The sequence below is a fragment of the Rhinolophus sinicus genome, linkage group LG10 (assembly GCF_036562045.2).
Source record: "Rhinolophus sinicus isolate RSC01 linkage group LG10, ASM3656204v1, whole genome shotgun sequence".
Lineage (NCBI taxonomy): Eukaryota > Metazoa > Chordata > Mammalia > Chiroptera > Rhinolophidae > Rhinolophus > Rhinolophus sinicus.
This window is the reverse complement of record NC_133759.1, coordinates 47,488,851-47,506,016: the sequence shown is the minus strand read 5'-3', so window position 1 is coordinate 47,506,016 and position 17,166 is coordinate 47,488,851. Positions and strand designations below refer to the sequence as shown.

The 17,166-nt window shown below is 35.9% G+C and overlaps 1 protein-coding gene across 23 annotated transcripts in view; it reads left to right on the top strand.

The window, feature by feature from the left end:
- PBRM1 (polybromo 1) overlaps positions 1 to 17,166 on the top strand; it is a 105,093-nt gene that overhangs the window by 35,605 nt on the left and 52,322 nt on the right. For 14 of the 23 annotated variants that reach the window (XM_019724301.2, XM_074313080.1, XM_019724300.2 and 11 more), the window contains 5 exons: positions 1,511 to 1,652; positions 2,995 to 3,092; positions 5,187 to 5,231; positions 11,035 to 11,311; positions 15,042 to 15,147. In XM_019724301.2, coding sequence (XP_019579860.1) covers positions 1,511 to 1,652; positions 2,995 to 3,092; positions 5,187 to 5,231; positions 11,035 to 11,311; positions 15,042 to 15,147 — 668 coding nt within the window. The remainder of the gene's footprint in view (positions 1 to 1,510; positions 1,653 to 2,994; positions 3,093 to 5,186; positions 5,232 to 11,034; positions 11,312 to 15,041; positions 15,148 to 17,166) is intronic. The other 9 variants (XM_074313083.1, XM_074313082.1, XM_074313079.1 and 6 more) reach the window with 1 other exon arrangement.

Here is a 17,166-nt window from a genome sequence, read left to right as displayed (position 1 = left end):
GTTACACGTGACTGTTGAGCATTTGAAATGTGGCCAGTGCAACTAAGGAACTAGATTTTAAATTTTATTTAATTTTGCATGAAATAGCCACCTGTGGCTAGTGGCTGCTGTATTATGTAACAGTCCTAGGAAGATTTGTTGGCAGAAGGAACATAGTTGAGTGTCATCAAAAGCAACAAAAATGGAAGAGTGGGCAGGAGCTGGATACTGTGGCTTCATCTTTTATTTCCCATTCTGCCCTTCCCTCCTCACTATCCTTGATTAACATCAGTCTGATAAATAACTTGAGATTTATTATAGATTGTCATTTATAAGCTTGGGTTCTCTGCCTGTTCTCTGTGGGTGTTGAGAACACCCAGCACATTACCCTTAGCGTTGGCAGTAATAAGTCTGAGGCTGTAATTTAAACTCTGGGTGCTAGCTGCCTAAGCTATTGCTGAGGCCTGAGTTTGTGCTTGGTTGTTTTTTGTTTTAACCTAGAGATGTTCTCTAACATTCATATCTCTTTAAGCACTACATGGAATTTCCATATGATTTTGGTGAATTTTAAGTAAAACTTTATATGTGGAATGGATGATGTCATTCTAAGAGAGAAGTCTGAAATCTCTGCATTTATTCTGTGATGCTGTTTACACATATTTATTAATACTATTTAGTATATATTAATATATTTAGTATTTATTAATACTATTTTTGTGACTTTGATGGATAAGCATACAAGTACTTCAATCGAAAGATTTAAAAGTCTGTCCTGTCTAAATCCATACAGAGTTAGATTTACCGCAAACCATGACACTTCACTTGATAACAAAGGGTATAGGGACTATTGAGGGTTTGTATTAGTAATAGCCATAGTGTCTGAGAGAAATAGCACAATTCTTAAGACTTAAGTAAAATAATTAAAAACTTCTATTTTAATTAGTTACAAAAGTTTATATTGGAAGAATAGCAGTGAATGGACTCTGACATATCTGCCTCTCATTTACCATTGTAAACCACTGTTCATATATAACACCCCTGGGGGTAAATAAGTGATTCTAAATGCTCCTTCATGGCATGGCCAGTACTTTCTCTTTCCTTTAACACTCATGAACTGGAAGGGCCTCTGATTTTCAGAAATGGGTAGATCGTGATTTTTCATTTAAGGTAGCTTAAAACCTCCTTGATTTTTGTTTCTTAGGATTTGCATGTTAACCACTAATGGTTTTTCCATTAGGAATTTTGCTAGTATGTTTGCTTTGTAATTGACCACTTTACTAGGTCCTCTTATTACTTCGTGTAGTGTTTTAGTTTGTTCTTTTGGACTTTCGGTTAAACTGTCATGTTGCCTAAATATAATGGTACTTTTGCCTCCTCACTTTATATCTTGAAAATGTCACTTCCAGGCCTCTAATCAGAATCATTAGTAAAGATACCATCTAGTGCTTATCAGGATTTTGCACTAAACTTTCAGGAAGGATGCTTCATAATTTTCATAATGGAAAATTCTAACCATGTTTGTCTTTCACAGAACAAAGCTAAAGAACCAAGAATATGAAACTTTGGATCATTTGGAGTGTGATCTGAATTTAATGTTTGAAAATGCCAAACGCTATAATGTTCCCAATTCAGCTATCTATAAGCGAGTTCTAAAATTACAGCAAGTCATGCAGGTATGAATTCTTGGTTTTGCTAAATTGTTGTATGTGCCGTGTTTCACTAAAAATAAGACTTAGCCGGACCATCAGCTCTAATGCATCTTTTGGAGCAAAAATTAATAAGACTCGGTCTTATTTTACTATAATATAAGACCAGGTGTGATGTGATTGATGTGATGTGATATGATACGATACTGGGTCTTACGTTAATTTTTGCTCCAAAAGACGCATTAGAGCTGATTGTCCAGCTAGGTCTTATTTTCAGGGAAACACAGTATAACTGAAATAATTTTACACATTTTGAGTGTGTTCTTTTAAGATGTGTGCTTTCCCCCAGCAATATATCACATTGTTCATTTCTGCCACAAATATTGCCGAATATTTTTTTAGAGTCGTCAGGATCATGTAGAGTAGGAATAATAGTTTAGATTGGGTTAGCTTGGTGAGTAGAAGAAGCAAGGATTGGTTGTATCCCTTCAATCACAGGTGATACTCTATCATTTAAATTTTATTTCTTTGGTTCTAGACTGTGTCTCTGTTGAAGCAGAGTTGGTCCTAGGAGAAAGGACATCTTAGGGCTAATTAATCATTGTACAATGTGCATTAGTTTATCAGATCCTTTCTAAGAACATACCTTGGAGGGTACCTGAGGTCATGGGTCATCTAGGGATTTTTAGACAAGTCATAGATATGAAATAAAAATTGTCCACCTGTCAGTTTTTGACATGGTCTTTCTGGAAAGAAAAGCTCAGAGCAAGGAAGGAGCAAAAGCAATTTTAGATCACCCGTAGAATCTTCATTTTGTATGGTCTACACTGTGATCAACGCTGTGGGTTTCAAGTATTTCCTTTTCAGTATTCTGTATGTATTCCTTAAGTCTGCTGTGGTTTGGCTTTCAGCTGTGTTTGGCAGAAAGTCTTTAAAAATGCATGTGTTGAAAAGTAGATCTTCTTTCACCTCTCACATTAAACTTTCTTCTTAGCCACACTGTTGCTTAAGAAGTCAAGCATACCAAAGGCCATCTTTGAGTTGGCTTTACTTCAATATGGCCAACAGAGCAAGATGCTCCTATACCTTGCCTCAGTGCTTTTAACAAGTCAGTGCCCTTTGTAGTATTAAATGCAGTTTAGCTAGTGTTGATTCCTCAACTCTCTAGATTCATTTTATTAACCTACTTTTTTGTCATGCATGCTTTTGTTAAATTGGGTTACTGAAAATGTTTAATGACTAATTTTATGCGTCCTACGTGCGGTTGTATCTTTCTGAGTGAATCTCATATGTCTAGCTCTTTAATATTCATATATTCTAGGAGTGCTCAGCAGAGTGAGCTTGACTCCCGGGATCTGCTCTGTTTTAGGCAAAGAAGAAGGAGCTTGCCAGGAGAGACGACATTGAGGATGGAGACAGCATGATTTCTTCAGCCACCTCTGATACTGGTAGTGCCAAAAGAAAAAGGTATATACTCTTCTCATAGATGGAGACATCTTCTCAGTTTCTATTTATTTTGTTTTAGATAAGTGCAGGAAAGGTTTTTGTAAGCTATCCAGTATGAATTCTCTTACAAGCTTGGAATGTTTGATTACATGTCTTCTTTTAGAATTCATTTTTAAATTGTATGATTAGTGTTTTTTTGTATGTGCAAGGACCATATTGCTTTTAGATGATATAGATAAAAGTGACAACTACTTGTATAGGTTGGTAAAACATGTTCTTCTTTCTGTCATCCAAGTTATTTTGTTTTAATATGGCATTTAAATAGTGCCACTTAAATTAATTTAGGTAATTTTTATGTGGTGAATTACAAACAATTGTTACCATCACTATAGTGAAGTAAGTCATTACTCTTACCCTTTTGTTAATCTGATTTTATTTGCCATTTTAAGGATGTCATATTGTAAAATAGCCAGCCAAAATTCTTGTAGTTCATAAAATGTTAAGCTAGATATTTTTTCTTTTCTTCCTAACCTTTTTCTCAACTTCCCTAACCCTTTCTTTCTCTCCCGGGTCTTATGGAAGGGGACCTTACTGTGAGTTTCTGAAGCTGGACTCCTATAAAGAATCATGCAAGACCATCTCTTTTCTATGCCTCCCATATGGAATTTCTCTGGCTTGTTCTTTGTGGAACACCATATTCTCCCTCAGCCTTAACTGTCTCACCATCTTTTAAGCATCAGTCCATCCAAGGAGACTACCTTAGACAAGGAATAAGTTAACCACGAATAGCAGGGCTTCACAGATTCAAAATTGAATGAAGAAATCATTAGTAACTGTTGACATAGTTCTGTTCATGCATTTATACATCTACTAATACCAGAGGATTTAAAAAGTGGTTTAGAAGAGAGAAGCTATCCTGTCTTACCCTCTTATAAATAGCATTTGGGAAATTTTTTTTTAGAAAATGACTTTGCTGTGCTATGCCATAGTAACCAAATTGATTGGTGTACCTGAGATGTGAGTCTCCTCCATTACTGGCCTATGAATTTCGTCCTTCCAAGTTCTTGATTTCTTGTAATACCAGGGACAATGGAGGAAAAATGTGAAACAAATCAGAGACATCAATTCAAGAACATCTTTGAGTATAATTATATAACTCCACTACTGCATCACCTGTGTTTTCCAGATCAGTCACCAATCAAAGATAAAAACTTCTCAGGCAAAATAAGGTAATGGAGGCAAAAGTGATGGTTCAGTTATTGCCAACACTGAATGAAAAGAGATTTTAAACTAGTTAAGTGTTAAGAAAACAGTTCTAAGGAAGCATTAGCCCAGGCCAGATCCTTAAAAATTAGCAATCTCTGGCATGTAGTTTGTGGGACAACCCAAGTTGATTAAATGAAAAATATTACTCTTAAAACCTCCCGTAAAAAGAAAACTGAAACTGAGCATTATGTTCTTGAAATAATAAAATTCCACTGCAGACAAAAAGTTCCTTTATTAACAGGTTTCTTGGGAAGTGTTTTGTATGATAAGGTGAAAAAAAGGAATAAGAGAAGAACAAGTATAAATCATAGCTAAAGCAGTAAAAGAACACACAGGTTTGAAATACAGGCATGAGTGGACGTTAAGAGGTTGAGAGAAGCAAGTTCTATACTTTAGATTATGACAAAGAAAATAACATAATGAACCTTTTAGAAGGTAATTATGTTAAAAGGTTTTTGTACGAAATACACTTCACCAAAAATTCAGGCATCCTGAACTTAAGCTTGTCCAGAATAGTCAGCACCAAGTTTTCCAAGTACCACCTGACTTGACTCCTAAGTATTGTGTTTAATTCTATCTTTTCCTTATTTTTTTAATTATTAAAGAGCATGAAAAAAATTAATATTGGTATGTTCTCTTCATTCTGGGAGTGCATTCTTCTCCCCCACCCCTCTACCCAAAAATCTACTTGCTATCTTCCATGTTAAAATGTTCCAAGTGTTTTTAATATCTTTTATTTATTGGATTGAAGAATTCTTTTTTTCTCAACCGTATTTGGTTTAAACATGACCCTCCGATGTTACTTATTTTGTTTCTCTTCACATGTAATGTTTGTTTCTGCTTTCCCAGGAACACTCTTGACAGTGAGATGTTGGGTCTCAGGAGGCTATCCAGGTGTGCAGTCCTTTTTTTATGCATAAACATATTTTTAAAAGTGTAACCTTCTGTGGCATGGTTAGTACTGATTAGGTGAAAAGTGAAGCCTTCAGCATGTGAAATAATGGTTTTTATTTGGGTGCCAGTTTATTTTATGAATAAAGAAAGCAGTATGATTTAGAAGCATAGTTAGTAAAATAAATTCAGAATTAGTTAGCTTAGATAGGTTCAGGAGCTTTAATTTGTTGGTAGCTTGGCAGGGGAGCAGCAAGCCCCCTCACCAATCACTGTGGCTGTGCTTCTGTAGCAGAAGGTAGAAACTGAATATGGCGGCATTGCCGGTGTCCAGGGGCTAGCGGGTGCTAATTCCCTTTAAGGGATGCCTTTTCTAGATAAGGGGATGGTGCAGGGATCAGAATCAGTGTTGGCAATCCACGTGACGTTGGTCTGTGTTGGCACCTATCATTGGATTAGTACTTCTCAAGCATGAATACATTTCCTCAGTCTCTGATCTTGTCCATGTTTTATTTTTTTAAAAGCATCCATTCTTTTGTATGTTACTTAGGATTTTAAAAACAGTCTATGAGTTGCTAAGTTATAGTCCTAGTAATCATTTTGTGGTTGCTTTTATTTTTTTCCTTTGTCATCTGGCATTCGTGGAGTGTCAGTTGCTTACAGAACACCAGACTCTGCTCTTACAGGTCATAAAGGAGAATTCTCAGTCATCGCCTCACCTGCCAAGAACTTATTGGCCAGGAAAAGAGGCAGGTTGAAAACAAATGAAACTATGTACTAAAATAATGACGTAAGGTACACAATTGTATAGTTGTATAGAAATGTTGCATGATTTCCCTACCATGCTTTTCCTTGAAAGTTAGGTGTTCTAAACTTGTCTGTGTTTTGCTACCGTATGTAGTCCAGCCTACAAAATTACTGTTATCATCATAGTCTTCCTAATATTTTCCTTAAGAAAAGTTTCCTTAGTAACATTTTTTTTAAAGACCATGGGGTGTATTTCTTTTATATCATTCATGGTGTATGGCACCGACTCTGGGTAGTAGTAGAAATAGAAATGCAGGGCATCATGGAGTAGTGTTATCGCCCCAAGTTCTAGACCCTAACTCCCCAAGTTCAAATCACAGTTCTTATTAACTCTGTGATCTGAACCTCATCTCAATTTCTTCATCTGAACAAGGAGTTGATGACAGTACCTACATTGGATTGCTGTGAGGACCCAATTGGTTAATATGTTTAAAGCCCTTAGAACTGAACCTAGATGCAGTAAATACTCAATAAATACAGCTCTGATTATTTTCTGGAAGTAGTTTCTGTTGACGTCAAGGTTTGAAATCGGTAGAGTTCATTTGTTTTTAGTCAGATGTTACAAGTCTAGGAAAATACATTAGAAAAGATGAATAAAAAGGTTTTATTCCTTGAACACTTGAAGATGAAATGTGGCAAGCCTTGTAAAAGAAAGAACCTTTGTGTTTACTTAGCTTAACAGCAGGCACCACTGAAGCTCTAGGTCCAGGGAGTTAAATGCTGGGATACCTTGAAGTCCATGAACAGAGTTGACTTTGATTAGAGAGGCTCCTGGTAAGCGCTAACTTGGAAAAGGGAAGGACGTGATAAAAATTAGCAGCCTGGTGATCAGCTAATTCAAATCTCAGTTCTGATTACTCACTTTATGGTGTTAGGTATTCACTTGACCCCTCTAAGCCTCCGTTTTTACATATGCAAAGTTGGGATAATGATTGTACCTGGTTGTCAAAGTTTGAGGATTAAATGACAATGTATATATAGTTCTCAGTGCAGTCACTGGCATATGATACACGTGTCAGCTGTAACTATAAGTAGGACTTTTGTGAGTATATATAGAAATACACATAATAATAAATAATAGCTTCAGGGGAAGAATAATCATGAGGACATTTGAGAAAGTGATCAACCACAAAGTATGAGGCTTAGGACCGACACTGGCGTGAAGAATTGAAAGATCAGATCTAGAAGGGCTATGGAGGTGCTCTAAAACTTGGTGATAAACGAAGAGAAGCAAAAAGTGACAGTAAATCCAGTGTTTCAGGCTGGATGCTTGGAAGACACATTTCTGAGAGTTTAAATTCTTGACTTAAGGATAGATTTTTTTTTCTTATCTGTTGTTATTCTTTGGGGTTTTTGTTAGTTTGTTTTTTGGGGTGTTTTTTTGGGGGAGTCGGGGATGATGTTGATGGTCCTAGAAAATCAGGGATTCAGAACAGAGCCTTTATTAGCTAATAATCTTTGTGCAAAGTAGAAGAAGCACCCATTTCTCAAGAAACTTGACTCATTTGTTGGAAAATTGCTGTAATATACTGCTTTTGTTAGCACGGACCGTTTATGGACTGTCTCCTGTAAAATTCTAGAATCGTATGTTTATTATAACAGTGTCTGTGATCTGAATTGGCATCCCCTTAAGTGCACAGTAATAAACAGCCCTGGTTTTGAACTCCCTTAAGATGTATTTTACTTTACTATGTTCAAATGTACGGATTAAAATAAGAAGATTGAGTATACCACTTACGAGGTCTGGGATTCAATTTTATGCACCTTTCCCATAATGGGGAAGAAGAAACAAACTTTACAGTTAGTCTGAGAGAGGAAGAGCAGTAGGATGCATAGAGGGCTTCTAGCAAGAATCTGAAAGTAAAGTGAAAACAGTAACCAAAAAATACCAAATAGGGGAATATGATAGCTGTCTTTTTGTAATGTAGAGTTTATCTAATTTCAAAAAGTATTTGAAGTTACTTTCAAGAGTCAGATATAGTAAGGTTTGGAAAAAGAAAGCAGATGAACCAGCCATCCAATCTAATACAGTTACTATAAAAAAGTAAGAAGTTTAGCTCTGCTTTTTTTCCGGCAGCCAGGTTAAAAGTAATGGGCCAGTAGTTCTCAGTCTCAAAGGCAACATAAGGACCTGGGAAAATGTAAACAAAATAATAAAACTGAATTGGTTCAAAGATCTTAAGTTACCCTACTAACAAAAGTTGCTTGCCTTTGAGGATGGAAACCAGTTACACATCACTCTCTTAAAGTGTGAATGATTGATACAAATAGAAAAAGGGTACTATTAGTAATGTAAAACCTAAAATAGTAAATTTCAGTTATTACAGTGGTTTCTTAAAATTAGATTTGACATTTTGAGTGTGTCCCATTCAAAGCTGCCTAGTGTCAGAGTTATTCAAGTTGGAGAATGGACCACTCACCGTTCTTTTACTTTTTGGCATTTCCCCTAAATTTTAGTTGAAAGATTTTCTTCCTTTTTAAAAAATTTCATAAAAATCTGTCCTAGACCCACTCTCAGGTGAGTATTTGTAGATTCATGCAGAAAAGCCAAACGGTAATTGGGAGTGGTGTGCTGGAACTAGGAAGCAAACAGTGTTGATCTCCTTTTGATCCAGGGAGGGGCCTCAGTTGAATTGTTCTGCTTGGTATTCCTGGAATGAGGAGTGATCTCATTTTGAGTTGATTTCATTCATTATTGAAGAGATCTTTTAAACTCAGAAGTTGAAAATTGAATTTCTGAGTCTTCCTTTTGAACTTCAGCCCCCACAAGTGAGACCTAAAGAAACCACATCTGACTTTAGTAGTTTTAAGTGTTCTGTGATAATCAAATCAGGTTGTAAGATTTTTCTTTAGAGACTTCCTGATAGTTAAAGTCATCTGTGTTCTAATCTCTGACTAGACGTGGAACTCTGTGGTTTTGGAGCTTTGTCCCAAGTTACTTTTCCATTATCCACTTGCTAAAGTCCTAGACAGAGAGAGAGAACTTCCTCTCACTTCATTGCCCCAGGATGCCTCTTTGGAGAAATATAATCGTTTCCACTAGATGAAACTTTTTCTGTATGACCATCATCTAATAATCACTTACTTGACATAGAGACACAAAAACACTGAGAGGAGAAAATGGCAGGGATGATCCCAATCCTAGGAAACGGGGGTCTTTTTCTCTCCTAATAGGATCACTTTCAGGTTGCCTTGAGCTCCGTGATGCTCGGAAGACACACATTTCTGAGAGTTTAAATTCTTGACTTAAGGATAGACTTTTCTTTTCTCATCTGTTGTTATTCTTTGGGGTTTTTTGTTTGTTTGTTTTTGTTTGGGGGTGGGGGTTTAAGCATAGTTGGAACTTGCAAGAGAAAATATCTGGCCTTTGGCTTCTTCAGGACCCAGCAGTAGAGCGAGTGGTCAGAGGACTAGACTTAGACCCATACAGTCACATAATTTGCTTCAGGAATGAGCTGCCTTCCCTTTATAAGATAGGAAACAGATAAAAAATATTTACCTCTAAGTGCTACATTATGGGATCTTAGTAAGTATCTGTTAAGTAGAAATGAAGTCATTAAGTCTTCATTTTCTTTTTATTTCTTCATTTCTGTTTATTACCTACTTGTCTGTTCACTTGGATACTGCCGGTTCAAGTCTGCCTAGAATTTCTTTATCAGTGTCCTGAAGACATAACAGTGAGCCAGAAATCATATTGAAGATCATCTCTTCTACTTGCTCACTGGGCAACTCTCCTTAGGCAGGCCATTTCGCCTCTCTCAGGCGGTTTTCCACAACGATTAGGAGACTAGCCTGTATGTTCTCATGCCCCCCCCCCTTTTTTTAAAGATTTTATTGGGGAAGGGGAAAAGGACTTTATTGGGGAACAATGTGTACTTCCAGGACTTTTCCAAGTCAAGTTGTTGTCCTTTCAATCTTAGTTGTGGAGGGCGCAGCTCAGCTCCAGGTCCAGTTGTTAGTTGCAGGGGGCGCAACCCACCATCCCCTGCGGGAGTCCACCTGGCAATCTTGTGATTGAGAGCCCGCGCTCCAACCAACTGAGCCGTCTGGCGACCCAGAAGCTGAGCGGCAGCTCATTGACTTCATTCTAGTTGCGGAGGGCGCAGCTCGTTGGCCCATGTAGGAATTGAACCGGCAGCCCCATTGCCCAGAGCTCGTGCTCTAATCAACTGAGCCACCCGTTCGCCCCTCATGGGCCCCATTTTAATTCAGGTTCTAATCTATGGTCCCTTGTTTTTTGTTCCACACTACTCACATGTTTGTTAGCATCATGTCTAACTGGTGGAATTTGGAAAATAATACAGGGATTCACACTCAAGGATGAAAATTTACTCAAGAGCTCAGATGAACCACTTATTCTTTAAACTAGGTTGGGGTTGTGTAATAATGCTGATGGAGGGAGGGATCAGAGACTGATCCTGACAGAATAAATGCAAGAGACTCGTACCTGCTATAGAGACACCAGTCTGGCAGACAGCCTCCCTTTGTTTTCTGGTAATCAGGATATACAGGTGTTCAAAGTGGTTGTCTTAGATGGAACACTTTTTTGCATGTGTGTTTGTTGGGTTTTGTTTGGTTTGGTTTTTGGTTTTCTTTTGTTTGTTTGTTTTTTAATGAGGACTGTTAAAAGCTGTAGGGAATCAATTTCACTCCATTTTTGTTCTATTCTTAAAAACAAGAAATATATTTCAGTTGATAAGATTTCGTTTTCTTTGGCTGTCAGATAGGATCTTCAAGCATTGAATTTCATAAATATTTTAAACAGGTTTGTTTGGTATTCATTGGCTGCTCCTGCCACATTTGGAAATTTTCCTAATATTTGCTTTTAGCTTCCAGCATGTTTATGTGTTTGTGGCATATGTAATCAATAAATTGTAATTGTTATGAAGCACCTGCCCAAGCGATTAATTTGTTTCATTTCACGTTCATCCTTGTATTAAAAAAAAACAAAACTGAATCTGTTCTCATTTTTCCCCTTTTCTACCTCCCCTCTTGACAGTAAAAAGAACATAAGAAAGCAGCGAATGAAAATCTTATTCAATGTTGTTCTTGAAGCTCGTGAGCCAGGTTCAGGCAGAAGACTTTGTGATCTGTTTATGGTTAAACCATCCAAAAAGGACTATCCTGATTATTATAAAATTATCTTGGAGCCAATGGACTTGAAAATAATTGAGCATAACATCCGCAATGACAAATACGCAGGGGAAGAAGGGATGATAGAAGACATGAAACTGATGTTCCGCAATGCCAGGCACTATAACGAGGAGGGCTCCCAGGTACGGACGAGCAGGAATCCAGGCACAGACACGTTTTCTTCTGGATGCTCATGCAATAATGCATTTTGAGAGACAGGTCCAGACGCCTAACTTAGGTTGTTCTCAGTGACTAGCTTACTATTTTGTCTATTCGTAATTGTTTCAAATGGGAGGCAGTACATTATAAAGGTTAAAAGTTCATACTCTGTAATCCTAGATTTGAATCCTGCTCTGCCATTCCCTGTGTATGTAGCTTATCTTTTCTAAGCCTCATTTTTCTCATCTGTAAGTTGGGAATAATAATATTGCATGCATCAGGGCTGTAACAGGATTTAAATGAGATAATGTGTACAGAGCATGTGGCATCGTGCCTACTATTCGAATAAGCACTCAAATGAAATCAAATGGTATTAAAATCTTTCATCATTGTTATTACTATCCTCAATAGCCATACTTCTTTCAAGGATTTTCCATAAAGTGGTATGATTATATAAGAATGAGAATATTCCCATAAATGCACCTCTAAATAATTGATTTTGTTATGAAGGGTCTTGATTTTCAGTTTTTTTATCAGTGTAGCTAAGATACATTCTTGAGACTTTTTCTATTTCATATCCTTTACTTTTTCATTGAGGTATAATTGACATATAACATTTATTAGTTTCTGGTATACAACATGATTGGATATTTGCACTATATGTGTGTGTGTGTGTATATATATATATATATATATATATATATATAGTGAAATAATAACAGTAAGTCTAGTTAACATTGCTCTCCATACATAGTTACAAAATTTGTTTTCTTATGAGAACTTTTAAGATCTACTCTCTCAGCAACATTCAAATATATAATACAGTATTATTAACTGTAGTCACCATGCTGTATCTTATATCCCTATGATATTTACTTTATACCTGGAAGTTTGTACCATTTGACCACCTTCACCCATTTCACCCAACCCTCACCTCTGGCAACCACCAATCTGTTCTCTGTATCTATGAACTTGGAGGGTTTTTTTTTGTTTTTATTTATTTATTTAGTTTTAGATTCCTCATATAAGTGAGATCATATGGTATTTGTCTTTCTGTCTGACTTATTTCATGTAGCATAATATCCTCTAGGTCCATCCATGTTGTTGCAAATGGTAAGATTTCATTCTTTTTTATGGCAGAGTAATACTACATTCTATAAATGTACCACAGTTTCTTTATCCAGTCGTCTGTTGTTGAGCATTTCAATTGTTTGCATATCTTGGCTGTTGTGAATAGCCCTGCAGTAAACATAGGGGTGCATATATTTTTTCGAATTAGTATTTTGGATTCCTTTGGATAAATATCCAGGGGTGGAATTGCTGGGTCATAAGTAGTTCTATTTTTTATTTTTTGAGGAACCTCCATGCTGTTTTCCATAGTGGCAGCACCAATTTGCCATCCCACCAACAATACATGAGGGTTCCCTTATCTCCACATCCACACCAGCACTAGTTGTTTGTTGATTTATTCATGATAGCCATTCTGACTGGAGTGAGATAGTATCTCATTGTGGTTTTTATTTGCATTTCTCTGATGATTAGTGACGTTGAGCATCTTCTCATATGTCTGTTGGCCATCTGTATGTCTTCTTTGGAGAAATGTCTCTTCAGGTCCTCTGCCCATTTTTTAATTGGATTGTTTGATTTTTTGGCATTGAGTTGTATGAGTTTTCCATAAATTTTGGATATTAACCCCTTATCAGATGTGTCATTGACACATACCTTCTCCCATTCAATAGGATGTGTTTTTGTTTGTTGATGGTTTCCTTTGCTGTGAAAAACTTTTTAGTTTGATGTAGTCCCATTTGTTTATTTTTTTCTTTTATTTCCTTTGCCCTAGAAGATATATCAGTAAAAATATTACTAAGGATAATCTCTGAGAGTTTACTTCCTATATTTTCTTCTAGGAGTTTTATGGTTTCAGGTCTTCCATTTAAGTCTTTAATCCATTTTGAGTTTATTTTCGTATATGGTGTAAGAAGGTGGTCCAGTTTCATTTCTTTTTTCATGTATCTGTCCAGTTTTCCCAACACCATTTATTAAGTAGACTGTCTTTACCCCAATGTAAATTCTTGCTTCTTTTTTCATAGATTAAATGACCATATAGGCATGGATTTATTTCTGGGCTCTCTGTTATGTTCCATTGATCTATGTGTCTTTTTATGCCAGTACCATGCTGTTTTGATTTCTATAGCCTTGTAGTATAATTTGATATCAGGTAGCATGATACCACCAGCTTTGTTCTTATTTCTCAGGATTGCTGTGACTATTTGGCGTCTTTTATGATTCCATATAAATTTTAGAATTGTTTGTTCTAGTTCTGTGTAAAATGCCATTGGTATTTTGATAGGGATTGTGTTGAACCTATATGTTGCTTTGGGTATTATGGATATTTTAACTATTCTTCTTTTCCATGAACGTGGTATATGTTTCTATTTATTTGTATCTTAAATTTCTCTCTTGAATATCTTACAATTTTATGAGGACAGGTCTTTTACTTCCTTGGTTAAGTTTATTCCTAACTTTTTTTTTATTCCATTGTAAATGGGATTGTTTTCTTAGTTTCTCTTTCCGATAGTTCGTTATTGATGTGTAGAAATGCAACCAATTTCTGAATATTAATTTTGTATCCTGCTACTTTACTAAATTCATCAGTTCTAATAGTGTTTTGGTGGAATCTTTGGGGTTCTCTATATAAAGTATCATGTTATTTGCAAATAATGATTTACTTCCTCCTTTCCAATTTGGATGCCTGTTAATATCTTTTTCTTGTCTGATTGCTGTGGCTAGAACTTCCATTCCAGTACTATGTTGAATAAAAGTGGTGAAAGTGGGCATCCATGTCTTGTTCCTGATCTTAAGGGGAATGCTTTTAGCTTTTCCCCATTGAGTATATTAGCTGTGGGCTTTTCAAATATGGCCTTTATTATGTTGAGATACGTTCCTTCTATTCCCACTTTGCTGAGAGGTTTTGTCATAAATGGATGCTGGATTTTGTCAAATGCTTTTTCTGCATCTTATTGATAAGACCATATGATTATTTTTCATTTTGTTTATGTGGTGTATCACATTAATTAATTTGTAGATATTCAACCAACCTTGCACATCAGGAATGAATTCCACTTGGTTGTGGTGTATGATCTTTTTAATGTATTGCTGAATTTGATTTGCTAATATTTTGTTGAGGATTTTTGCATTTATGTTCATTAGGGATATTGGCCTATAGTTTTTTTTGTGTGTGTGTGATGTCTTTGTCTGGTTTTGAAATCAGGGTATTGGTGGCCCTGTAAAATGAGCTTAGGAGCCTTCCCTCCTCCTGGAGTTTTTGACTATCAGGTATTTTTAATTTTCATTGAGCTAAGTCTGCTTCTTTGAGGGTCCAGTAGAAATTTATGAAGAAAACAATACGTGTAAATATGTTTCAAAACTTCTGTAGAAACTTGAAATGATTCTACTATAGTAGTTCTCAGACTTTATCGTTCATGTCTGCGTAAAGTGTGAGAATCACCTGGAAAGCTTAAACAACAAACAAATTGAGGCTTAGGCCTTCCTCACAGAGATGTAATTTTGTTGCTCAGTAATGTTCTCAAGCTTTATTTGTTTAGTTCCAAACTGTTCTAACCTGTGTTTTTCAAACTTCTTTATGGATGTATATATTATATTTCAATAGGAAGTGTTTTAGAGAATAATTTTAAATACATTTATGGAATATAGGTATACAACGATGCGCACATCCTGGAGAAGTTACTCAAGGATAAAAGGAAAGAGCTGGGCCCACTACCTGATGATGATGACATGGCTTCTCCCAAACTCAAGCTGAGTAAGGCAGCTTCATACTTTGTTATTCAGTTTAGTTTATCAAGGACAAATTACTGATTTGCTGAAATAATGTTTAATTAATTGGTGAATGTATTTGAATTTGCACACCAGCATGGAGTTTCTTCCCTTCTCTCAAGCATTCTGTATTTTAAGTAGTTAAACTGTGGGAATACAATATACCATCAATGGTTTTGCTAATTTTCTTGAGTGCATTGGCCATTTTGTAAATGTTAAATAGTAAGAATAGATATTTTTTCTACATACAATGCCTAGAAGAATATAGTGTCAGATTTTGTGTGTGTGTGTGTGTGTGTGTGTGTGTGTGTGTGTTTGCTGATGACTAGAATTAAAAATGAATCCCAGCAGCTTCTCCTAGATAGAATTTGAGAGGTTAGAGATGCCGAGCCGCTGTACTGGAAATTAATTCAGCTGTCTTGTGTGTGGTCTGTGGGTGGTAGTTTTATTCAAAACTGAGGGGAGAGAAGACAGTGAAATAATATCATTGGGCTAAACAAGAAGTTTCTGCCTTATTTAAAATACATAAATGAAGTAAATGCCAACAAATGATAGTGGTGTTGTCGTACATTTTTTAGAGCCATATTTGCTGAAAGGGGGAAAATCAAACTGACCCTGCTTTTTTTATATGAAATGACTGTAAGCTGAATTTTACAATAGCTTTGGGTATGACTACTAAGTGATGATTCCTTCTTGTTAAGGTATTTATCTTTTCATGAAACTATAAAAGTATACAGGAGGTTTGCAGGAATGAAACCCTTCCTCTTTTTAGAGACACAATGCCTTTTAAAACTAGATCTAATTCTATAAATTGAGTTAGGAAACTAAAGATCGATTGATCAATAAATAGATAAATAGGTAATTTAACAGTAACTGTTTAAATATACGTAAATACACATAAATTTTTTTAAGTTCAGGTAGAGGAGATTTTAATGTTAATTCCTTTTTCGTTTCTCTATATTATGGAAAATTTCAAACACATACAAATATAAAGAATGGTACAGTGAACTTCTGTACATTATACCTGTTACTCAGCATTATCAAAATTGTGGCATACTTATTTCTGATATCCCCTTTTTTCTCTTTTCTTTGTTTTAAATTCTTTTAAAGAAAATCCAGTCGTGTTTACATAGTTCAGTTTGCATCTTTCAAATATGCAGATACGCTTGACCTATGAACAACTTGGGGGTTAGGGGCATGTGCCAAAACTCCTTGTATAACTTAAATGAGCCCACATATTCAGATCCCCATCTTGGGATCAAAAATACTATTTTCAGTCTGAGGTTGGTTGAATTCACGAATTAGAAAATTGGAGATACAGGGAGCCAACTGTATATTTATTGGGGAAAAAAAATCCATGTATAAGTGCACCCGTGCAGTTCAAACCCATGTTGTTCACAGGTCAACTGTATTTTCTTAAATAACCATGAAGTCATTATCACACCTAACAGAATTAGCAATTTCTTAGTTTCTTCGTTCATCTAATACCTGACAAATTTTAAATTTTACTGATTGTCTGACAAATGTACTTTTACAGTTAGTTTCTTCAAATCAGGATCCAATTAAGTTCTGTATATTACATTTGATTGTTATACCCTTAAACTCATAATCTAGAGCAGTTTCCCTCCTTTTTTATCCTCATGACTTTGACTCTTTAGGAACCAGATCACTTTCATTTATAGTCCTAAATTCTGGATTAGTCAGTTCACTTCTTTGTGGTATCAGTTAACTTTTTCCTTTATTCCCCTTATTTCTTGTAAATGGAAGTTAATTCTAAAGGCTTGAATAGATTCCATTTCAGCTAGGCAAGGATGCTTTTTAGTAGGTTTTCTACACTTAACGTTTCATTGTGCCTTGGTGCAGTGTTCGGGTGAGGTAGAATCCAGAGAAAGTCCACAGGTTGCATTTGATTGATGCTTCTTTTAAGCTTTAAATTCCCCTCCATCTCTCTTTGTATTTTTTCCCTCGCAGTTTATTTGTTAAAGAAAGTGGGTTTGTACCATAG